The following is a 26,373-nucleotide window of genomic DNA, read 5'->3' as shown; positions in this document are numbered from 1 at the left end:
AAAAGCAACCAAAGCAGAATTTGGAGAGACACGGAGTGGGGCTCGGTTTGTCCAGCCACACCTTCTGCAAAATGTGCGCAGAGAACACTGAGCCATGTGTGCCTTCCTGAGAGTCCTCCAAGCCCGCGTGTGCTAATCTTCAGTGGAACCCTTGCCTTCCTAAGACAAAGAAAACTCCAACAAAATCTCCAGGGTGGGGCACCTGGGTGGCTCAGTGGGTTAAAGCTTCTGCCTTTGGTTCAGGTTATGATCCCAGGGTCCTGGCATCAAGCCCCACATCGGGCTCTCTGCTTAGCAGGGAACCTGCTTCCTCCTCTCTCTCTCGCTCTCTCTCTGCCTGCCTCTCTGCCTATTTGTGATCTGTGTCAAATAAATAAATAAATAATCTTTAAAAAAAAAAAATCTCCAGGGGAACTTGATAAACACTGTTGGAGGGAAAAGCAACCACCAACCAAAGCAATGCTTTCAGGAATATAAATTACTTAATGAACAACAGAAAACCCAACTCCTGGAAACAGTAACATGTTAAAGCTTAGAGGAATTACAGCTAACTAACCCAGCCTTTCATTCTACAACTAAAGACAAGAGGTCCTGAGAAGCTAACAAAATGGTAGCACCCAGAAGACGCATTCTTTAATGTTAATTTAGGGACAAAAAATAGCTACAGAGATTCCTCAAATCAAGATTATAATCCTAATATAACCCAGGCACAAGCACATCAAAGAAACAAGAAGACTGCTATTTATAGTAACATGGAGTTATTGATACAAAGTTTAGCAAGCAAATTTCAGAGGCTGGAAGCCAGCTCTGCTTCTTCCACTCTTCCTGCCTCACTAGCCACTTCATGCTAAGTAAGACTAAGCACTAGGCATCAATTCTCGGGCAGCTACCATGGCCCCAAAGATACTTTCCTTTTAAAAGTAGTCATTTTTCACCTCAACATGGGACCTTATCAGTATTTAATGGCAGTTAAGAAAAGCTGTATAAGTAATTGAAGAAATGATGCGCCTATGTTGCTCAGTCTGTTAAGCATCTGACTCCCCATTTAGGCTCGGGTCACATTCTCCGGGTCGTGAGACAGAGCCCTGTGTCAGGCTCTGCACTCCGAGTAGAGTCAGCTTGAGATTCTTTCTCCCTCTCTCTACCCCCCTATGTTTGCATCCCCACCTCGCACATAGGCACACTTGCGTGGGCTCAAGTGCTCTCTCAATCAATCAATAAAATCTTAAAAAAAAAAAAAAAAAGAAAGAAATGAAAGAATAGGGGAGGGGAATTAATACATTTAGTACAATTAATACATAATACTTGAACTACTATAGGTCACAGTCCAAATAACCCTATGTGGGAATTTCCCCATTTAACAGTGAAGGACAGGGAGAATCAAACAGTTTAAGTAACCTGCTTGATAAGATCAACCACTCAGCAAAGATCAGAGAAAAGCTTAGGAACCACTGGTTTGTTCTGCTCAGGCACTGTCTGCTTCACCACACCACCACTCAAAACCCTCACAATAATTGGATGACCCAATTCCCAGGCAGCTCACCCCTCTCTTCTCACTTTCCATTAACTACAACCTTTAACAACTACATGGGCCATCCTTGCCTTGCTCATAGTAGTCACTCGATACATGGACTCTTATACTGAATGATGAAACTGACAGACGGACTGCTGTTAAAGCCAATGTGGGGGGCGCCTGGGTGGCTCAGTGGGTTAAAGCCTCTGCCTTCGGCTCAGGTCATGATCCCAGGGTCCTGGGATCGAGCCCCGCATTGGGCTCTCTGCTCTACAGGGGGCCTGCTTTCTCCTCTCTCTCTCTCTGCCTGCCTCTCTGCCTACTTGTGATCTCTGTCTGTCAAATAAATAAAATTTTTAAATAAATAAATAAATATAAAGCCAACATGGAAGACAGACCAAAAAATAAGGTGTGTTTTTGGTTATAAATTTGAGGATTTGGTATTAATGCAGGTAGTTCACCTTTTCACTCCACCTAACCACATATTTAGTGTTTATCAATCATTACAGAAGATAATAATCTGAGTACACACTTTCTAATGCAACTGATCTACCCATGCCAGTCAGTTTCTCCCTGCAGTACAAATTGGGAAGGGAAAAAAAAAAATCAAGTCCGCAGTGTTCAAAGGACTGAAGAGGAGGGATGGGAACCCAAATAAGTGCCCTGGAATCAGTTAAAAAGACTGCTTGTTTGCATGTCTAGGAAGATTATTAAAAGAATTACAGATCTGAAAATTCAAAATAAGAATAAGGACTCTGATTTTAAAGCCTCACTATTAACAGTGAACAAGCACTCTATCCTAAACTCAAAATGCCAAACTAGAATAAAATGGCTTTCAACTTTTTTCTTCAACCCACAATTAAGAAATACATTTTGTATAGCAACTTGGCATAGCCACATGAACACACTGAAACACACACATAAAACTAAAATATAAATTTTTTGAAACAATACTACCCTTACTCTTCCAGTTGTTATGCACTTTCACTTCACTTTTTCAAAAATACCAGCTCTGACCCAATAAGTTAACTTCACAACTCATTAATAGCTTGCTATACAGTTTGAGAAACACTGACATAAAAACATACAAAGAAAAAAAAACATACAAAGAGAAGGCAAATTTCTAAGTAGGCCAGTGAGCATATTAGCATGATCTGATCAACTAAACTTGAGTTCCTGTAGCTCCAAGATTACAAAAATGTAAATAGCCAACTCTTAATTATCCTTAGTGCTTATGGTATGAAAAAAGTACAAATAATTAAAACAATTTATATTTGACTTTAGAGGAAAATTTTGTACTTACTGGACCCACTCTCACTCTGAAGATCTCCCTAAGGATCCTACCATGCTATCCACCCCTTTTCTAACTCCTTGTTCATCCTTGTTTCTGGTATACAAACAGCACTTTCTTCTAATTGTAATTTTATTGCATATTCTGCTTTATTCATTAACCATTACCCATGCGAAGTCTAACCTCTTCTACTTTAGTGGGCTTCAGATCTGCTTGGGTAACCCACCTGTAAAAGGAAGATTTGGGGTGCACACCCCATCTATATGTGATTATGTTTTTTTAGATGAACCATATGAAATTACCAATATTTGACATTTTCAACCTACAAAATGAAAATTTTTCATATGATTCATTATAATTAAATTATATATACATATGCATTAGCATAACCAACACCAAAAGTGAGGTTTACAACCAATGACAGGAAGAAAACCAGTATATCAAACTATATCTTCTTGAAAATTCAAAAATTTTTGGCTGACATCATTGGTTTTATTCTCTGTGACTAAGCTGTTGAAAATCTATTAGCAGCAGGAAAACAGTCCATTGTACTGTCTTCTTGCTGTTCATGTGTGATTTTAACATTACTGATGTTACCTTCATTGCCAAGAATTTTCCTAGGATTCTTTATGTTAAGGGGTCACTCTCTAAGGGGTCACTATCTCAAATGCTTACAAGGTCAGGCCCGAGAGCAGCACAGGATCTGTCATCCAACAACGAACATGTAAAGGATGCATTAGGGAAGGACTGGGAGGCAAGCTAGAAAGGCAGGACCACTCAAGCTTTTCCACTGCAACCAAATACTGCTGTATCATAATGTTGCTAGGTATCTACAAGTATTTTGGAGACGCTGACAACTCAAACATGGACACAAAATCACTACTTTTCTAAGTCGGCAATGAATTCCAAGTTTTCAAAACTCTGCAGATCAAAGTATGACCACAAGACAAATTCAACCTGTAGACAGCAAAATGGTCAAGGTAAACTCACATCTCAGATCTGCCCAGTTCCCAGCCTGCAATGGTGCTTCTCTGCTGTTTCTAAACAAGGCAGTTAATGGATCTACCCAATAGGCCGCCCACTGGACTAGACAGTAACTTTTAATAAACAATAGTGTATGATTATACATGAGCCATTTTCTCTCATTTTGTTTAATATTGGTAAGAAGTTGAAAGCAAGATTTACTGCAGATCTCTCTCCCAGAACAGTGGGAAAAGCACTCGCTGAGGCTTCTAGAGATCTGGACCCTGATTCCTGCTCTGCACAGCTAATCAGCTGTGACACATCAGGATGTCACGAACTTCTAAGCTTCGGTTTCCTCACCTATAAAAGGTAGGGATTTAGAGTACCTGATTTTCAAGATTCCTTCTAACTCTTAAATACTATTAGAAAGAGCTTCCCCAGGCCCAAATAAAACAATCTGAGAATCAAAGAGAACAAAACAGTAATTGATTGAAACACATTAACACATTAATTCTTAATGATTTTCTGAGAAAGAGAAAAAAATTTAAACATCATGTGCCATCAATGGAGGGTAACAACTTGTTAAAATTAGTAGAGGGAAAGGGGCTCCTGGGTGGATCAGTTGGTTGAGTGTCTGTCTTCAGCTAAAGTCATGATCCCAACGCCCTGGGATGGAGCCCTATGCTGGGGGGGAGGGTCCCTGATCAGTGGGAGGCCTGCTTCTCCCTCTCACTCAGCCCTTTCGTACGTACCCTCAGGCTCTCTCTCAAACAAATAAATGAAATCTTTTTAAAAAATTAGTAGAGGAAAAAAGAACGAACATTTTGTCCTACCTTCCCAATAATACCCTAGTTGATGAGAACCAGACAACAGCAAATAGAGGGAAAGCTCTTCTTTACAGAGGAATGCTAATTTATAAATAAAGAAACACCATTTATTTGAATGAAATCACCATTTTGAAATCCCTAAAAATTTAACTGATTCAGGCAAGGGTCATCAATGGATGCTAAGACCATTAGGTAAAAGATTGATAGTGAAATAGATGTCATCTAGTATCAGCTCACAGATTACTAGTTTAAGCACAAAGTCCCTTTACCCCAGTGTCGGCATTACTAACAGTGGGAAAACCAGACATTATATACCCCCTGCTAGAATGCAGTCTGAAGTAAACCATTCTAGCCCTTCATTCCCCAGTTGGTCATAGGAACGTAAAAGGGGTGTTTGCTGAACTCTCCAGGCACTTCCAGAGGCAAAGGGGCAAGTGAACACGCGCAGACCTCTTCCCCCTGTCTCTCACCCAGCACCTGGGGAGATCTGAGCCAGCCAGCAAGAGAACACATGGATAAAACACATATGAGAGTGAGGTGGATGCTTCCGATGATGCCTACTGATAAAACTGCATTATTTATTGCAATGTAAAAAAGTTTCCTGAGGATAGGGAGAAGTGCTTAATATACAATGTCAGTACATTTAAAAAAAAAAGTAAAATAATCTATACCTAACTTCCAGATTTGAAGAAAGACAGAAGAGAGAGAAATTCATTAAATAAAGCCCTGGGAAAACAATCAGATAAATCCAGATTGAGATACTCTACAATTAGCCTGATCTCCTCAGAAAGCCACTATTATTAAAAAGGGGAAGAGGAAAAGGGAGACAGTTAAGAGATCTGATGGACAAAACCATATGTAATCGGTGGTCCCTGATTTGATCTTGGTTCAAAAACCAAACAGCTATAAAAACATTTTGGAGGCAACTGAAGTAATTTGAATATGGGCTGGAATAAGAAGACGTTAGGAAATTACTGCTATTTTTGTTGGATGTTAAAATGATATTATGGCTATTTAGGAGAATGTCCTCATACAGAAATATTGAGGGAAAAAATTATCGTAATGTCTGTAATTTACTTTGAACTGGCTCAGCGAATAAAAAAATATACCTATAAATGAAATAAATTACATTAAAGTGAATCAATTGCAGTTGAATCATTCATATGTGAAATAACGGTAATTTTTCACAGAAGAAGTCTAGGGTCCCACTTGGAACATAATTATAATTCAATGTTAAACTACTATGCATGTGTTACTCTTGCAGTACAATTAGCCCTTCAGCAAAGTGTGTTTCTAAAAAGTTCAGTATGAAAAATATCCAATCTTTTTTCTCTACTATGACTATTGGGGCAGAGACCAATCGCCTCACTATATCCTTAGTACGGGAATGCTGACCTTGCTGAAGGCACTAATGTATATAGGTAGAAAAACTACATTTACCAGCTTCCACTTAAATAGGGAAGAGAGCTAACAACATGCAAGCAGAAATCATTATATGAACCACCACAAACGCTCTTAACAGGAGAGCTAAGTCAGCTGGCAAGGATACCTTAGGGCCATGGTTACTACCTCTTTCTCCCCACCTGGAATAAAAGCACGAGAGCTGAAGCTAAAGCAGCCACCTGGAGGCCAAGAGAATGCAAACAGTTCCACCCCAACATATTAAGCCACTGAACTGATAGCAGTAAATGCCTACATGCCAACTTCTTGTTATAGGGAGAACATAACCCCAAGGTTTAGATTACTTAAGTTGTCTCTATCACTCTCAGCTGATAGAACAAATGTCAAGGAAAAGAAATGCCCGAGACATAACAGAATCATTCTTTATGAAACGAATCCCTTATAAAATAAAAATGAAATGGGAAATGCCAAAGAACTGTGAGGAAGAAGAGATCCTGGGTATATGATGCTCTGCATAGAGCACCTTCCTGTTAACTCCAACCCTAAGCTACTTTCTTCTCCTGAGCAAAACAACTGCTACTAGCATGTCTGGTCAACCGAACCTAAGTGAAGCCTTGGGTTCTGGCAAAGAACATGTGTGAGGCATTTTCTCCAGTAGACTAAGTAATAAACTGGAAAACAGCAGAAGAGCCATCACTGAGGGCTGGAAACTAGAGAATGAAGAGAAAATTTTGGAAAGCCAGAGATGGGGGAGAGGGCCACAGCCCAGTCTTCTCTAGGCTTGCAGTGCAGGAACGTACAAGGAGACCAGACAGCCGAGGAACAGGGAATTGACAGGCTGTCTGCCAGAGCAGGTTCATGGCCATACAGACCCCTTTGCATATAAGGAAGGACTGACACCACAGAGGGTTTTCTAACACAGAGGGCTTCAGTAAAACAACCGAGGCAGACTGCCTATACAAAGAAGCCCAGCTGCCTGAGAAGAAGATCAGGGAGGAGAATGAGAACCACACTCTGTAAAATAGAACTTCTTCAGGAGACAGAATACTTTAATTAAAAGGAATACCTCAAGGGGCGCCTGGGTGGCTCAGTGGGTTAAAGCCTCTGCCTTCAGCTCAAGTCATGATCCCAGGGTCCTGGGATCCAGCCCCAAATGGGGCTCTCTGTTCAGCAGGGAGCCTGCTTCCTCCTCTCTCTCTGCCCGCCCCTCTGTCTACTTGTGATCTCTGTCAAATAAATAAATAAAATCTTAAAAAAAAAAAATACCTCAAGATAAGAAGGGAATTTAAAGAAATTCAAGTAGAGTATTCAAACACACACACACACTTTTAAGAGTGGGAAAACAAACAAAAACAATGATTTTCCAACTAAATATTTTTAGAGAATGAGCTGAAAAAGAAATAGACTAACCTGAAAATCACTCAACCAATCAGGAAATCCTTTACAGTCAGGTGGAGGAAGAGCTACTTGATGATATACACAGATTCAGAGAGAATATTAGCCACATGATGAGAAAAAGAATCACAAAAAAGTCTCCAACTAAACAAATGAACCAGAACAAAGGAAAGAAAATGGCAAGGAAAAAAAAAAAATGAGTAGCTGGCATAGGCATACAAATGAATGACAAGAGAGTATTTAGACTATGTAGGGTTAACTAACAACTCCCGAAACAACAGGGATGTACTTTTCAAAGATATTTTATTAAGTAACACACCATTTCATGAGAACCTAAGGATTGTTTGGGAAGAACAGCAAGAAGGCAAAACCATCCCAAAAGTTGCACACCATGTGTGGTAGCATGGGAGGGAAGAAGAAGAGGGAAGAGAAGAATTCTCTTCTAAGAGAAGAGAATTTCTCTTAGAAGAAATTGTGTGTTTTTGTGGGAAAAATATCTAAGCTCTACCTATCAGACAAAAAATATCATCCATCTGACTGTGAAAGAGGGAAAGAGTAAGTAAATCACTAAAGAAAAAGTAGAACTAACAAAGTAATTAGAGGGGAAAAAAGAATGAACAGTGACTTGAACAGACAGCAAAATAAGGAAAATTATAAGTTACAATATAAAATAAGCTATGAGCATAAAGAAAGATGACAAGAATGAAATCAACTATTGCAGCCATTAACCTAAATATGAAGGAGTTAAATTCTCTTATTAAATGAGACTGTAATACTGCATTATGAAATATAATCTAGCTACACGATTCTAAAATATAAAAGAAAATGATAAAAGCGAATTTAAATGAATAGAGATACAAAGGCAACAGTGTCACTTTCAGACAAGAATTAAGTTAATTGCTGAATGCAGTAAACAGAATTATATAGTAATTATTATACAGTAATAAAAAAACATTTATGAAGAAGATATAAGAGTAAGAAAACAGAAGTATAAAAATACTAAATATGTGCAAACTTTCAGTTATAAAATAAGTCATGAAGGTAAAAAATACAGCATGGGTAATACAGTCAATAATATTGTAATAATGATGTATGGTAATTGACATGATAACACTTATTGTGGTGTGTGCTGAGTGATGTACAGAGTGGCTGACTTAAACTAATAGAAGATTGTATGTTAATTATAATTCAATAAAAAAAATGGTTAAAATGGCCAGTTTTAAGCTATGTATATTTTATCAAAATAATTTAAAAATTAGCCAACTTTTTACCAAAAAAGATACACATCTACTATATAATACATATATATATTATATACATATGAAGAACTAAAGTGGGAGACTTTAATATCTCTTTTTCAAAACTGGACAGATTAAGTAATAAAAATAGTAGGTGGAGTCTTTTGGGTTTTCAACATTCGAGGAGAACATGCATCCTGATATTTACAGCACCCTTAACACTTATTAACAATAGCCAAACTATGAAAAGAGCCCAAATTTCCATCAATTGACAAATAGATAAAGAAGATGTGGTATATATATGTGTATATATACATATATGTATAAACATATATACACAGCAGAATATTACTCCATCACCAAAAAGAATGAAATCTTGCCATTTTGCAATGACATGGATGGAAGCAGAAGGCATTATGGTAAGCGAAATAAGTCAGAGAAAGACAAACACTATATGATGTCACTTACTGTGGAATTTAAGAAGCAAAACAGATGTACATAAGGGAAGGGAAAAGAAAAGAGAGAGAGAGGGAAACAAACCATAAGAGATTCTTAATTATGGAGAAAAAACTGAGGGTTAATGGGGGGAGATGGGCAGGAGAGAGCCTAAATGGGTGATGGCTGTTACAGAGGGCACTTGTGTAGAGCACTGGGTATGATATATAAGTGATGAATTATCAGTTCTACACTGAAACCAATTTTACCACATGTTCACTAACTAGAATTTAAGTAAGAACTTGAAATAAAACAAAATAAAATAAAATAAAAATAAAAGTAAGACTATTTTTTAAATGCCATTAATTTTAGAGCACCTGGGTGACAAAGGTGGGTAAACCTCCAGCTCTTGGTTTCAACTCAGGTCATGATCTCAGGGTGGTGGGATCAAGCGCCATGTGTATCTCAATGCTCAGTGCAGAGCCTGCTTAAGATTCTCTCTCCCTCTCCCTCTTACTTATTTAAAAATAAATCTTAAAAAAAAAAAAGCCAGTCATTTGAAAACTTTTTAAAGTTAAATATCCCCCAAGAATTTAAAAAGAGTATCATTCCTAAACTATAATACAAAAGGCCAATAAATGATAAAAGACATCAAACCACATATTTAAAAAGTTTTTTTAATCAGAGACACATCATATTTAAACTTCTAAAATACAAAGAAAACTAGAAAAATCCTGAAAGTGAGGGAAAAAAAGACATTATGCACAAAGTAAGACTTACAGCAGAATTCTAATCAAACACTATGTAAGCCAAAAACAAACAAACAAACAAAAACAAATAAGCAACATCTATAATGTAATGGGAAAAAAATAAACTGTCAACCTTGGGAACATAGGAAAATACTTTTTCAGACAACTGAAAACTCAGAAAATTAATTGCCAGCAAACTGTGATATTAGAAATGTTCAAAGAATATGGCTCAGGCATAAAGAATATGATACCAGACAGAAACTTATTTCAAAACAAAATAGTTAAGAACTCCAGAAATGTTAGAATTTATATATAGATAAATAAGGAAGACAATTCCTCTTATTTTTTAATTGCTCTGAAAGTCAACTGATGACAGAAACCTTAAAATCCATTTGCCTTCATATGAGCTCCTGATCCTCCCCCTTCAAGTCTGCTCCACCCACAATCTAGATCAGTCTCAGCTGCTGACGGACAATCCAACCCCTCCAACTTCTCAAGTTAAAATCCTTAAAGATGGCAGGGAAGTAGGAGGCGGCACTGGTTCAACCTGTACCCTAAAGTGAGATGATTACCTACCAAAGAACTCCGATCACAAATGAAATCAGCCTGAGATCAGAATTATACACTTCCGGATCTCTATGGGAGCAGAAGACACCAGTAGGCAGGTAAAGCGGAGTGGGAACATCGGACTGATACCAGAAGATAAACAAAAGGAGGAGGGAGCCACCAGAGGCAACCAATTGGAAAGTAATACCCCAATACAAGAGTGCCCTGCGCCTGGGGACCAGCATTAACTTGGAGTCTGGTGGAAAGCATTCAAAAAGAGCAAAGTATTTGGCCGGGGGCAGGGTTGGGGGGTGGGGGGGGTGCGGAAATCGGTTCGGGGAGGTTAGGGACAGGGACAGGGGTTTAAGTCCCCGGACTCAGGACAGCCACCCCTGGCGCTGAGCCAGAGAGAGTACGGAGGAGAAACCAGGTCTTTGTCCCTGAGCTGCCAGCGTGTCTGAGAGCGCCTGGGGTCCGGCTCCCTTGAGGTTATGGGAGCCTCGCCAGCCGGCAGAAACACAGCCTTTTTGCAGTCCCCACGCGAGTGCCCAGCCACGCAGAGTCCGAGTCACACCGTGCACCCTCCCCTGAGAGAGATGCGCGCAGGCACCAGCCCAGCGCTCTTGGATCCAGAAAGACCAGGCACTCCCAGCCTGGGGCAGAGGGAAAATCTCAGATGCGATGATCACTGCTTGGAACCTCTCTGGCAGTCCGGAGCTGCCCAGACAGCCACCGCTGTCGTGGTTTTGGGTACAAGCAGGAGTTCCTGTGTCCCCAGGGACCACGACTCGGAATATGCTCTGCCAGCAGCCAAGGGGGAACTTATGTGCTCTGCAGCACCCAGAGGGCAACAGACTGATACTTCTCTCTGAGAGGGAGGTCAGGGTGCAGTTTGCTTTCCTCTAAACCTCCAAAAACCATCAAAAGCTGCCAAGGCAAGAGAAAACAAACAAACAAACATAAAACCTCCAGAGAGGGGACGCCTGGGTGGCTCAGTGGGTTAAAGCCTCTGCATTCGGCTCAGGTCATGATCCAAGCGTCCTGGGATCAGACCCCGCATCGGGCTCTCTGCTCAGCGGGGAGCCTGCTTCCCCGCGCCCCCTCTGCCTGCCTCTCTGGCTACTTGTGATCTGTGTCTGTAAAATAAATAAATAAAATCTTAAAAAAAAAAAAAAAAAAAAAACTCCAGAGAGGGGTGCCTGGGTGGCTCACTGGGTTAAGCCGCTGCCTCCAGCTCAGGTCATGATCTCCGGGTCTTGGGATCAAGCCCCGCATCGGGCTCTTTGCTCAGCAGGGAGCCTGCTTCTCTTTCTCTCTCTCTGCCTGCCTCTCTGCCTACTTGTGATCTTCCTCTGTCAAATAAATAAATAAAATTTAAAAAAAATAAAAAAACCCTTCAGAGAACAAAAGCCTGAAAAACCAGTTTCCTCAGAGCCCACCCCCTTGAGGGGAGCAGGAGTACTTAACTCAGGGAACATTGCCTGAAAACCCACGTGGCAGGCCCCTCCCCCAGAAAGCCAACCAGGAAAAAAAAAGAAGAAGAAAAAAAAAAAAGAGACGATAAGAGAACCACCATCACTACTTCATAGATACCACCTTTATTTTTAATTCCTTCCCACTATTCTGGTTCATTTTTTTTATATATAGATAATTTTTAAACCTATTTACCATCACAGTGAGATGTCCAGTACATCAAATTCCATAATAACCTTTTAATCTGAATACATATACCCATGTTTTTCTTTTGTTTTTCTATTTTTAAATTTTTGTTAAATTTTAGTTCAGTTTAGTTTAGTTTATTCTTTTTTATTTTTATTTTTTAATATTCATATAGAGTTAAACTTCAAGATAATCCCCTTTCCCCAATCAATGCTAACCCTATAGGAAAACCAATTTTTAATCCCCCTTTAACTTAGGAAAGTTGAGTCCTTTAACAAAGATATCAAGATACATCCAAGAAGAATCAAAATAACCTTCCTCGCCCACAGTGAGAATTTATAACCACTCTCCCACCTTTTTCTTCGGCCAGTGTTTCTGTGTATTTTTGCTTGTCCTGATAGTATATAAATCTTATACTTGGGGTTCTTTTAGACCAGATTCATTTTTATTTTGCTTTTATATTTATATATATGTAAATATAAAAGCATATATAAAATATATTCATAAAATATACTTATAAATATAAATATATAAATATATATTTATATATATAAATATATATATATAATTTTTCCCTCTTGTCATATAATTTTATCAGTCTTTTTGTTTGTATACATCATAAATCTTACCTTGGGGCCCATTTGGGCTGAGTCTTCTCTTTTATCTTTCTTTTTTTCCCTGTCTCTCTCTCTCTTTTTTTCTTTTTCTTTTCTTCTTTCTCTCTTTCTTTTTTCTTTCGTTTGGGTGGGGACTCCTGATTGCTCAGAAGCATTCCAGGGTGCACCTTGACTGCACCATGGTCGATACACCCAGCTACATCTGTTCAGCCATCTCTCACCAAAATGACTAAGAGGAGGAATGCCAACAGAAGAAAAATACAGAGGATAGGCTTTCTGCAACAGAGCTAATGGCTATCGACATAGACAATATGTCGGAAAGGGAATGCAGGCTAACAATTATCCAGGCAATAGCTAGGTTGGAGAAAGCCATGGATGACCAAACAGAATTGTTTAGGGCAGACCTAAAAGCCAAAGGGATGATATTTACAATGCTCTCAATGAGTTCCAATCTAATCTAAATTCTCTAAAAGCTAGGGTAACTGAGACAGAAGATAGAATTAGTGATCTGGAGGACAAACAGATGAAGAGAAAGGATCAGGAGGAAGCCTGGAACAAACAGCTTAGAAGCCACGAAAACAGAATCAGGGAAATAAATGATGCCATGAAACGTTCCAACGTCAGAATTATTGGAATCACTGAAAGGGAGGAGAAAGAAAGAAGTCTAGAAGATATAGTGGAACAAGTTCTCCATGAAAATTTTCCCAATCTCACGAATGGAACCTGCATTCATGTACTAGAGGCAGAACGGTCTCCCCCCAAGATTATAGATTCTCGAAAGTCCTCGAGACACCTAATAGTAATAATGAAGAATTATAATTGTAGGCAGGCCCTTCTGAAGGCAGCTAGGACAAAGAAGCTCCTTACATACAGAGGAAAGCCCATCAGAATAACGTGAGACCTGTCCACAGAAACCTGGCAAGCCAGAAAGGGCTGGCAAGATATATTCAGGGCATTATATGAGAAGAAAATGCAGCCAAGAATACTTTATCCAGCAAGACTGACATTCAAAATAGATGGAGAGATAGTTTCCAAGACCGGCAAGGCATAAAAGGGTATGCTACCACCAAGCCGACACTGTAGGAAATATTAAGGGGGGGTTCTATAAAAGAGGAAAAATCCTAAGAATATCATTGAACAGAAATATAGATACAATCTACAGAAAGAAAGACTCCAAAAGTAACACTAGGTCAATAAAAACTTATCTATCAATAATCACTCTCAATGTGAATAGCCTAAATGCGCCCATAAAACAACACAGGGTTGCACACTGGATAAAACGACAGGACCCATCCATATGTTGTCTACAAGAGACCCATTTTGAACCTAAGGATACACCCAGCCTGAAAGTGAAGGGATGGAGAGCCTCTTTCATGCTAATGGGACTCAAAAGAAGGCTGGGGTAGCTATTCTCCTATCAGATAAATTCGATTTTAAACTAAAGACTGTAGTCAGAGATACAGAAGGACACTACATAATCCTTAAAGGGACTATCCACCAAGATGATCTAACAATTGTAAATATGTATGCTCCCAATATGGGAGCATCCAATTATATAAGAAAACTATTAATCAAGACAAAGAGTCATATTGATATGAATACATTGATAGTAGGAGATCTTAACATGCCTCTCTCAGTAATAGACAGATCATCCAAACAGAAAATCAATAAAGAAACAAGAGAATTGAATGACACATTGGACCATATGGGCCTCATAGATATATACAGAGCATTCCACCCTAAAACAACAAAATACTCATTCTTCTCAAGTGCACATGGAACCTTCTCCAGAATAGACCACATACTGGGTCACAAATCAGGACTCAACCAATACCAAAAGACTGAGATTATTCCCTGAATATTCTCAGATCACAATGCTTTGAAACTGGAGCTCAATCACAAGGAAAAGTTCCGAAGGAACTCAAACACCTGGAAACTAAAGATCACCTTGCTTAAGAATGCTTGGATCAACCAGGAGATCAAAGAAGAACTTAAACAATTCAGGGAAACCAATGAGAATGAAGTCACTTTGGTCCAAAGTGGATACAGCAAAGGCGGTCCTAAGGGGGAAATACATAGTTATCCAAGCCTCCCTCCAAAAAATTGAAAAATCCTGAATACACCAGCTGTCTCTACACCTTAAAGAACTGGAGAATCAACAACAAATTAAACCAACTCCACACATAAGAAGAGAAATAATCAAGATTAGAGCAGAGATCAATGAGGTAGAAACTAGAGATACAGTAGAACGTATCAATGAAACTAGAAGCTGGTTTTTTGAAAGAATCAATAATATTGATAAACAATTGGCCACACTAATCCAAAAGAAAAGAGAGAAAGCTCAAATTAATAAAATTATGAATGAAAAGGGAGAGATCACATCTAACACCAAGGAAGTAGAAACAATCACCAGAAGTTAGTATCAACAGTTATATGCCAATAAGTTAAGCAATATAGAAGAAATGGATGCATTCCTGGAAAACTATAAACTCCAAAAATTGAACAAGGAAGAAATTGATAACCTCAATAGACCAATATCTAGTAACAAGATTGAAGCAGTGATCAAAAACCTCCCAAAACACAAGAGCCCAGGACCTGACAGATTCCCTGGGGAAGTCTACCAAACTTTCAAAGAAGAAATAATGCCTATTCTCCTGAAGCTGTTTCAAAAAATTGAAGCAGAAGGAAAACTTCCAGACTCTTTTTTTTTTTAAAGATTTTATTTATATTTGACAGAGAGAGATCACAAGTAGGCAGAGAGGCAGGCAGAGAGAGAGAGAGGGGAAGAAGCAGGCTCCCTGCTGAGCAGAGAGCCCGATGTGGGACTCGATCCCAGGACCCTGAGATCATGACCTGAGCCGAAGGCAGCGGCTTAACCCACTGAGCCACCCAGGCGCCCCCAGACTCTTTTTATGAACCCAGCATTATCCTGATCCCCAAACCAGGGGATCACCACACCAAAAAGGAGAATTTCAGACCAATATCACTGATGAATATGAAAGCTAAGATTCTCAACAAGATCCTAGCAAACAGGATCCAACAGCACATTAAAAAGATTATCCACCATGACCAGGTGGAATTCATCCCTGGGTTACAAGGATGGTTCAACATTCGCAAATCAATCAATGTGATAGAACAGATCAATAAGAGAAGAGAGAAAAACCACATGGTCCTCTCAATTGATGCAGAAAAAGCATTTGACAAAATCCAGCATCTGTTCCTGATTAAAACACTTCAAAGTATAGGGACAGAGGGAACATTCCTGAACTTCATAAAATCTATCTATGAAAGACCCACAGCAAATATCATCCTCCATGGGAAAAAGCTCACAGCCTTTCTGTTGAGATCAGGAACAGGATAAGGATGCCCACTCTCACTACTCTTGTTCAACATAGTATTAGAAATCCTAGCAACAGCAATCAGACAACAAAGAGAAATAAAAGGTATCCAAATTGGCAATGAAGAAGTCAAACTCTCTCTCTTCGCAATTGACAGGATACTTTATATGGAAAACCCAAAAGACTCCACCCCCAAACTACTAGAACTCATACAGCAATTCAGTAACGTGGCAGGATACAAAGTCAATGTACAAAAATCAGTGGCTTTCTTATATACTAACAATGAACATACAGAAAGGGAAATGAGAGAATTGATTCCATTTACTATAGCACCAAAAACCATAAGATACCTGGGAATAAACCTAACCAAAGAGGTAAAGGATCTGTACTCGAGGAACTACAGAACACTCATGAAAGAAACTGAAGAAGACACAAAAAGATGGAAGACCATTCAATGCTCTTGGATCAGAAGAATAAACATTGTTAAAATGTCTATACTGCCTAGAGCAATCTATACTTTTAATGCCATTCCAATCAAAATTCCACCAGTATTTTTCAAAGATCTGGAGCAAATAATCCTAAAATTTGTATGGAATCAAAAGAGACCCCGAATCACTAAGGAAATGTTGAAAAACAAAAATAAAACTGGCAGCATCACGTTACCTGATTTAAAGCTTTACTACAAAGCTGTGATCACCAACACAGCATGGTACTGGCATAAAAACAGACACATTGACCAGTGGAACAGAGTAGAGAGCCCAGATAAGCACCCTCAACACTATGGTCAAATAATCTTCAACAAAGCAGGAAAAAATATACAGTGGAAAAAAGACAGTCTCTTCAACAAATGGTGCTAGGAAAACTGGACAGCTCTATGTAGAAGAATGAAACTCAACCATTCTCTTACACCGTACACACAAAGATAAACTCAAAATGGATAAAAGACCTCAACATGAGACAGGAATCCATCAGAATCCTAGAGGAGAACATAGGCAGTAACCTCTTCTATATCAGCCACAGCAACTTCTTTCAAGATATGTCTCCAAAGGCAAAGGAAACAAAAGCAAAAATGAACTTTTGGGACTTCATCAAGATCAAAAGCTTCTGCACAGCAAAGGAAGCAGTAAACAAAGAGGCAACCCACAGAATGGGAGAAGATATTTGCAAATGACAGTACAGACAAAAGGCTGATATCCAGGATCTATAAAGAACTTCTCAAACTCAACACACAAAAAACAGATAATCATATCAAAAAATGGGCAGAAGATATGAACAGACACTTCTCCAATGAAGACATACAAATGGCTATCAGACACATGAAAAAATGTTCATCATCACTAGCCATCAGGGAGATTCACATTAAAACCCCATTGAGATACCACCTTACACCAGTTAGAATGGCCAAAATTAGCAAAACAGGAAACAACATGTGTTGGAGAGATTGCGGAGAAAGGGGAACCCTTATACACTGTTGGTGGGAATGCAAGTTGGTGTAGCCACTTTGAAGAACAGTGTGGAGATTCCTCAAGAAATTAAAAATAGAGCTTCCCTATGACCCTGCAATTGCACTACTGGGTATTTACCCCAAAGATACAGATGTAGTGAAAAGAAGGGCCATCTGTACCCCAATGTGTATAGCAGCAATGGCCATGGTCGCCAAACTGTGGAAAGAACCAAGATGCCCTTCAACAGATGAATGGGTAAGGAAGATGTGGTCCATATACACTATGGAATATAATGCCTCCATCAGAAAGGATGAATACCCAACTTTTGAAGCAACATGGACAGGACTGGAAGGAATTATACTGAGTGAAATAAGTCAAGCAGAGAGAGTCAAGTATCATATGGTTTCACTTATTTGCGGAGCATAACAAATAACATGGAGGACATAGGGAGATGGAGAGGAGAAGGGAGTTGAGGGAAATTGGAAGGGGAGGTGAACCATGAGAGACTATGGACTCTGAAAAACAATCTGAGGGTTTTGAAGGGGCGGGGTGTGGGAAGTTGGGGGAGCCAGGTGGTTGGTATTAGGGAGGGCACGTATTGCATGGAGCACAATGAATTCTGTTATGCTGAAAAGAAATAAAATAAAATTCTTAGACTCCCCTTCGATCTTTCCCTTTCTGTCTCCCTCACTCATTGGCATATTCTGTCACTGCTATCTTCAAACTACCCTCCCAGAACAGGCACTATCTTGGTCTAAGCCACCATCTTCTCTCAGCCAGATCACTGCAGCAGAATCCTAGCAAGTCTTGCAAGTACACATTTGCCCTGTGGCCGGCTATTCTCAACATAGCAGTCAGAGGGACCCCTGATAAACTCAAGCCAGATCATGTCACTCCTCTGCTCAAAGATCTGCAGGGGCTCACTGTTTTCACTCAAAGAAAAGTTGACATCGTCATGATGGCTGAAAGAAAGAAACGTGGCTTAGTATACCTTCTTCACTAATTCTCTGACCTCCCCCCTAGTACGTGGTCTCTGCTCACTCCCTTCCAGCCTCATTGGCCTCACTGGCCTCCTTGTCCACAACAAGCAAAATCCCACCTCAAGGCCGTTGCTCTGGCTGCTGCCTAGAATGCACTTCCCCTAGAAGTCCACTTTTCTCCCATCCTCTAAGTCACTAACCAAACCTCCCTTGCTTAGTGAGGACTCACTGGACCACCTATTCATACTAACATCCCCAAACCCATGCACTCTGCCAAGTCTTCCATACCTGGCTCTACCTTTTCTTTTTTCCATAGCACTTATCACATTGTAACATAGTATAAAATTCACCTAATATCTTCACTGTTTATTTTCTGTCTCTTCTCAGTAGAATGCAGGCTCCACAAGAGCCATAATTTCTATTTTGTCCACTACTGTACTCATAATGGCCAGTACAGACTTTGATCACAATTAACTATGTAAAATACGATCTGCATAAATGGAAATTATGGCATACTGCGAGCATAAAATATATTGTTATTAAAAATAATAAATTACAGCCAAAGTAGATGATTTGAAGGGACTCCCATAAGATACTATTGGAGGGGAAATGTTCCATGATGAAATCAGTTTACTCTTTTCTCATTTTTGTTCAAAACTCAAAAAATGTCCTCATTTTGTAAAAAATAAATAAATAAATAAAGTAATTTTTTGAAAGTGTACAAGTGGATGTGTGTCTATATTGTGTTTTATGAGCATGGACAAAGTTTATCAGTATAGAGGAAAAAAACCTTTTTTTTCAGTGAGAAGGATATATGGAATGATCTGAGTTCAAATTCTGATTAATGCACTTATTATTGATACAACCTTTCTCAAAATCCATTCCCTCAACTATAAAACAAGGATAATAATGGCCACTTTGCAGGCTTGTTGTAGGACTTGCATATGAACTGAGGGACGCATTCAGTGACTGTGGGGTCAGTCATTCCCCCTTCTGTCACTAGCAACTAGGCCCGTGCCTAACAACTTCAGATGCTCAATAAATATTTGTTGAAAAAGTTAACAGTTGCTATTATTATCACATACAACAAAACAAAATATGAAGTTTCTGAGAAAAAAAAAATTTAAGTGGATTACACAGTTTAAAATCTATAATAACACCAGGGAATACAAAGCTGCACTGAGTCACTATCCTAGAGTGTCAATGTGCAAACATAAAAAAGAGATAGCACATATGGCAGGCATCAACGGTGATGATTTTCCCACTGATTATGTTTCCAGATTAGTTATCATCAGCCACCAGGAAATCTAAGCAAACGTTCATTGGCAGAATTTTAGCCCTAGCAATAAGATCCATTGTTTCTTCACTAGATTCACCTTCCAAGCTGATCAACAAAACACTTTATTCAACAAAATCCAGTCTCTTTATATTAACATTTATGCATGGTGATTTTTCCTCTATGCTTTTACTTATTTTTCTTTTCAGGGTACCTCTCTCCCATATGTTTTTCTGGTACCTCTCTCCCGTATGTTTTTCTAACGCTACACAACTTGCACTTTTTTTTTTTTTTCTGCTTATTTTCTTTTCATAAACTCAGATTTGAACCTTTCTTTCAGGTATTTTTCACTTGGGATTTGACCTCACTAAGTGTCTTTACTACAAATCCCTCAAAGAGAAGCAAGGTGTTTGCCTTCATTTGGAAGAAAGGGAGTTGGCATTACGGAAGGCACAGGAGCTTGAGAGGAAGCTGTTAGCTGCAAGGCTCGGTGCAAAGCTTCTCTGGGCTCCGGTGTCATTATTTGTAAAATAAGAATGGATAAATTTAATTACTTCTGAAGTTCTTTTTCTACTTCTATGAATATACTTTTTCCTCCCCCTTATAAAGAAACCACTCATCCAGGTTTTATTGCAAGAATGACAATTCCAAAGATCTTCTCCAGAATCAATACTGAAAAGAGGCAGCAGAATATTCATCAACGTGGCAGATTTGCAATGGGTACTTTTTATCAGGACCAGTATGTGGGGAAGGACCCATTCACTAGCCATCATATAATGTTTCACATAAACTAGGCAAGGAACAATTATACTTTGGAGCCCAGATTGGATAAAAATGGCTCACCAAAAATGTTTAGATCCTCATCCCCAAAATCTGTATGGTACTTTACCTGGTGTCACCCAGGTAATACTGGAGGAGTCACACCAACAGATGTGTGAAGTTAAAATGCTCAGTAATACAGATATTTTAACAATAATAATTTGACTGGCTCCAAGAAATTCAACCGCTCCATAAAGCCCTCTTTGAATCTCTCTGCATTTTCTGATCACTTTACTGTAATGATGAAGTGGCGGGGAGAGGGGGGGCAGGGTAGGTCTCTCCTTCTGAACTTCTGCAGCACCTCTTACCCAGAGTTTCACACCTCATTTGGTTGACTATCATAGCGCCAGTGAGAGCAGATAGAAACTATTTCCTTCACTGTCTCCTTGACCAGACTAAAAACTACTCTGGGGACGCCTGGGTGGCTCAGTTGGTTAAGCGGCTGCCTTCGGCTCAGGTCATGATCCCAGGGTCCTGGGATCGAGTCCCACATCAGGTTCCTTGCTCGGCAAGGGGCCTGCTTCTCAGTCTGCTTCTGCCTGCCTCTCTGTCTGCCTGTGCTCGCTTGCTCTCCTTCTGTCTCTGACAAATAAATAAATAAAATTAAAAAAAAAAAAAAAAAACCTACTCTGATTCAGCAATTCCATTGCCTAATATAATGTCTGGGAGAATCAATCCAGAGAAACAGGCTGAAATTATCGTAATAATCTTCATGATAATTTGTACTTTTTTACCTTTTTACTGCTTATCTCCCTGCACAAGGAGAAGACGACCATGTCTGTCTTGCTCACCTGTGTACCCTCAGAGCCTAGCACAGTGCCTGCTACATATGAATGGCTAAAGGACTAAGTCTGAGAAGAAAAACTAGCTGCCTGCAACAGACCTAAAGGAAAGGAAGACTGGCAGTACTGTATTTCCTGCCTTAATCCTTTCCATATAATCAGAGAATTTGAGAGCTTGAAGCAACCAGGTGGTTCACCTTTCCACATTTTGGGTTCCAAGCATGTCAACCACCACCACCCACTGATTAATCTCATTAGCCATGAGGGGAAATAAATAATGGTCATGATATAAAAAATGTAATGTCATAAGGTATTTGTTTGCTTAACTTTTTTTGTATGTATATTTAATGTATTACCTTTGAGTAATAATATTAATTTTGATCTGTATAGTACTTTATAATCTAAAATTCCACATCTTCATTAAAGCATTAGAACTGTGCTCATGAGGGGCACCTGGGTGGCTCAGAGGGTTAAAGCCTCTGCCTTCGGCTCAGGTCTTGGTCCCAGGGTCCTGGGATCGAGCCCAGCATCTGGCTCCCTGCTCAGCGGGAAGCCAGCTTCCTCCTCCTCTCTCTCTCTGCCTGCCTCTCTGTCTACTTGTAATCTCTGTCAAACAAATAAATAAAATCTTTTAAAAAAAATTACTAAAAAAAAAACTGTGCTCATGAGATAACACATAGGAGACACTTAGAACAGGTCTGGCACATGGCAGGCAAGTGTCCACCCTATCCTCATCATTAGCACCGCAATGTATACAACCATGAAGAAACTCAGGCGTCCTTCTACTCAAGGGCCTTCCAACAGTCTCATCCATTCTTTCTCCAAGGACAGTTCATGGCTTACATAGAAATCTCTACCAAAGGACCTTCTCCTCATCTAACCTCTAATTTTTATAATGGCAAGAAAAGGAAAGGATATCCTTTCCTTTTCACTTTATTGTCACTATGCAGACTTTCTACCAAAAAAAAAAAAAAGAAAGAAAGAAAGAAAGAAAGAGAACACAAGAGAGGCAGCAGGCCTGCAAAAAAAAAAAAAAAAAAAAAGGATAATGGTCAAAGAAAAACCTAGTAGGGCTGAGGTGGAGCCAGGACATTAGGTGATTCTGCTGCAGGGAACCCACTCCAGGAATCACTGCAAAAAAAGGGGGAGGACGTGGATGAAAAAAAGGATTAAGGAGTCCCATTGTTAAGGACATCTCAAATGGACCTGATCAATATAGTGGGAGTGGAGTATCTAGAAAGATCAGTACCAGTCTGGATTAGATTCTCTGAATCTGAAATCAATAGATGACTTGCATTGCAATTATTTTTTAAAAAACAGAAATGTTATATGAGATTATGTGTTAAAGTGTGACAAAAAATTGTAATTCCAATGTGTGTGTGTGTATATATATAATACATGATATTTTCCAAAATTATTTAGAATAGAAAATATGAAAACTTTAAAGTAAGGTCTTTAACTGCTAAATACTGTCTTCTCAGGCCCCTTGATCCTTCATTTATGGCCAGTAGGCCTATTAAAGATAACCTGGAAAATATTTAAGAATCAAGAAACTGGGCGCCTGGGTGGCTCAGTGGGTTAAGCCGCTGCCTTCAGCTCAGGTCATGATCTCGGGGTCCTGGGATCGAGTCCCACATCAGGCTCTCTGCTCAGCGGGGAGCCTGCTTCCCTCTATCTCCCTCTCTGCCTGCCTCTCCGTCTGCTTGTGATCTCTTTCTGTCAAATAAATAAATTAAATCTTTAAAAAAAAAAAAAAAAGAATCAAGAAACTACATGCAAACAGGTAAGGGACGCATGTACATTTAGTTTCAGGCTGACCACTCAGGTAAAATCTATTCCTCAGCTTCAGCATGGACCTTGGCCTTTGGAAGGCAAAGGAGCTAAAGCCTAACTCCAGGTCGTTTCTGGCATCAATGAACCTCTCCATGATCAATAACCTTATGACTGAGTATCCTGTGATCATAACTAAATTATGTCACTACTCGTGTGTCATCTGAATTCAATGCAAACATCTACATATTCATCTTAAAAATAAGTAAGCATTCTGGATTAAAATCTCTATGTGTTCTATGTGTTGTTACAAGAACAAGAGCCAGAAAAAGATAAGTGTCTATTTAGTTCTGCAATAATAAAACAGAATAATATATGGTGATTTTGGAAGCAGTTCATTCTATACCTAAAATAATTTTAGAACTTCCAAATAAACAAGTACATGGAAAAATTAGTTGAATTCATAAATGTATCAAAATAAAGTACATTGGCCAGCTGTTTCTAAAAACCTTGACAGTAATAGAAGACCAAAACTAGGGATTATGTAATAATTCTAATAGCTGTATAAATTTTTAATTATAACTATTAATAACAATAAACAAAATTAAGAACTGTGCTTAAGAATTGCGTTTGCTTTTTAAGTAGTACACTTAGACCTGAGACCTTCAAGAAAACCCATCTGGGAGTTTTCATATCCTGTGAGAAAAGATTAAAAGCAGAATTTCAACTTCTACTTTAAAAGAATGTTGACTTTGACATTTACTTCTTTGGCAAAAACACCTATTCAAAGGTTTATCTCAAATTCAGATAAATTGTTTGTTCCCTGTTTTCACCTTTGAGCATTCGTCCAAACTCCCATTTGAAAAGGTAAATACGGGTTTGCTTTTTCCACTCTTAACCTAGAAGATACTTATGGGTCATGTTGTCAAGGAAGTCCCGCAGCAACTGGATTTTCCTCCCTCTGCTCTTCAGGTGAGGGGGTGGACGGAGATTTATACCCAGAGGAAAGGCATCCTAGAGTCTCTGAGTGCATTCTGTGAACCTCTTGCTAGCATACCTCTCCTAAACAAGCCTGCTCTTGCCGCCAAACTCCCTGTTGCGGGGAGAGGGCGGGGGACGGCCCGAGGAGGGAGTACCCATCAGGAATAGATTGAAAAGAACATGAGCTTTGGAACCAGAAGCCATGGATTTGAAGCCTAACTCACTAACTCGGCAGGATATTCAACCTTGCAGTACTTCTGTTTTTTCATCTCTTACAGGAGGATTACTGTTCTCAAGGGAGTTGCAGGGGTGACATTACTTAATGTAGGTCAAGCTCCAAGTACTGACCTTGGCCCAAAGTATCTGCTCAATAAACGGTGGCTCTCACTACCCTGAGGATTTCACCATTGCCTTCATGGTTCCAAATTTTACATATCCTGTGACGCAGCTGTAACACAGGTCTCATCAACTCCAAAGGTCTGGAATTTTCCAGCAATCTCTCCTCCTAGGCCTTTGCTTTCAACATCCAACATTTCCTGGTCGTTTCCGTATGTACAGTGCAATGTGCCTGCCTTGCTCATTTGCCGCTAAATTTCTGGAAGGAGCGATCTAGCAAGAGAATATCCTAAGGCAGAGAAAAAAGATGAGAGACTCTAAGATTGTCTCGTTGGCACCTCCCAGAATCCACAAAACACATTCTGAAAGGAGGGAAAGCAGTTCTGCATGCCTGAGATCCTAAGGCCTGTGCAGAACTGCGCTCCGGGCGCCGCCTCCAATCCCTACATGGAGAGCGAGGCGCTTCTGGCCACATTTCCTCATCCTAAAGGAAGAAAAGCGGCGACGGGGCTGCGTGCGCGCCTAGGAGGACACCCGCCCACGCGGCTCCGCCAACGCAAAGACGCAGCTCCCTCCCTGAACCGAGGAAGAGGGAGGCTCCATCCGGACTCACTTCCTGCAGGGGAAAGGAAAGACATCTTGCCGCAGGGCGGCCCGCAGCAGTTCCACCCCCGGACCAGCCGGCAGCGGAGCGCGCCCCGCAGGCACTTACGTGGCGCAGCCCGCTCGGGAGGCGCGGGCAGGCGAAGGCCGCCCCGCCAGACCCGGCCTCCCCGCGGGACCCCCGGCCAACCCCGACTAAGGGCGACGCCCGCGGAGCCCCCGGCCTGGCGGAGGGGCGACCACGGGAGGCGCACAGAGCGCGGTAGGAGCAGGGGCGCGCAGGCTGCCACCGGGTCACCCACCTTTCTCACTCTGCGGGCCGTGTAGAGCCCCATCCCGTCCTGAACCCGGGAGGACTTCAGGGAGAACCTGTCCGGCACGTACATGCCCAGCATTTTCCCCGCCGCGGCCGCCGCCGCCTCGTTCAGCACCAGCTCCCTGCGCCCGGGCGGCGACACATCGAAATTTGGGGTGCTGGGTGGAGGGGAGAGGCCGGCGGGAAAGGAGGAAATGGAGTTTTCCTCCCAGAATCCCCACCTCCCCCGCGATTCCAGGATCCCCCGCGGCTCAGCCCCTCCTAGTCCCGGGTCTGGCTCAACCCGGAGCCGCGGCGGCCGCTGCTGCCATTGCTGCCGCGGGGGCGCCGGGGGCGCGGGCCGGGGCGCTGCGGGCGCAGAGACGCCGCGCGCTGATTGGCCCGAAGTTGGCGGCTCGGACCCGCGCCGGGCGCGGTGCCGGGAGCGGAGCTGACCTCGGGGCCTCAAACCTAGAGGCCGGCGAGAGGAGAGGACCCGCCTGCTTCCCGCGCTGCGCACGGCAACTTACGAACCCGCCCTAGTCCCGTTTAGGATTTTGGCCGGCTAAGCCAGCGGTATTCCTAGGCGGGGAATTTTACTCTTTTTAGATGCAAAACGAAATGGGCCATGACACAGCTGGAGGCATCCTCCAAAACAATCTTATGGAATTCCAGACTCTGAAAGTATTTTTACTGCCCCGCCACTGAAAGCCAACCCTGAGATCTCGGAACTTTGGGTGCTTCTCTCATCTAAGTTCTGCGGTTTTTGGTTTTTTGTTTGTTTGTTTGTTTATTTAACAATGCTTGTTTCAGGGATTTGAATTCATAGGAATCAGTGAAAGGGGGTGTACACATTCTGCAACTAATCCGTTTTAATTCAAAACTTGTCGCGAACAATTTATTATTTAAATCCAGCAGAAACCAGTTTTTGGATGGTGCTGTAACCCGGGGAAAGATCTTACAGTTCCCAAGATAACACCATTTCTGAGTTCTCTTTTGCTTGGAATGACCAGACCTGTCATAGATCACCAGACATAAGCAGGAGAGGTGGGTGAGTTGGGAGGGAACGCCCGAACAATAGAATTTTGTATCACAGCAATGAAACAACAGAAGT

General features: G+C 40.7%; 1 protein-coding gene across 4 annotated transcripts in view; it reads right to left on the bottom strand.

Annotated features, from left to right (window-relative positions):
- The window catches only part of PRDM5 (PR/SET domain 5), a 218,565-nt gene extending 192,998 nt beyond the window's left edge, over positions 1 to 25,567 (bottom strand). For 2 of the 4 annotated variants that reach the window (XM_044224091.1, XM_044224092.1), the window contains exon 1: positions 25,267 to 25,566. In XM_044224091.1, the coding sequence (XP_044080026.1) occupies positions 25,267 to 25,359 (93 nt within the window). In that variant the 5' untranslated portion in view covers positions 25,360 to 25,566. Of the gene's footprint in view, positions 1 to 24,373; positions 24,595 to 25,266 lie in introns of those variants that run through there. The other 2 variants (XM_044224094.1, XM_044224093.1) reach the window with 2 other exon arrangements.
- Positions 25,568 to 26,373: the final 806 nt, after the last annotated feature.

This window comes from Neovison vison, chromosome 11 (assembly GCF_020171115.1).
Source record: "Neovison vison isolate M4711 chromosome 11, ASM_NN_V1, whole genome shotgun sequence".
NCBI lineage: Eukaryota > Metazoa > Chordata > Mammalia > Carnivora > Mustelidae > Neogale > Neogale vison.
The sequence above is the reverse complement of the archived record's forward strand: the minus strand, read 5'-3'. Positions and strand labels throughout refer to the sequence as shown.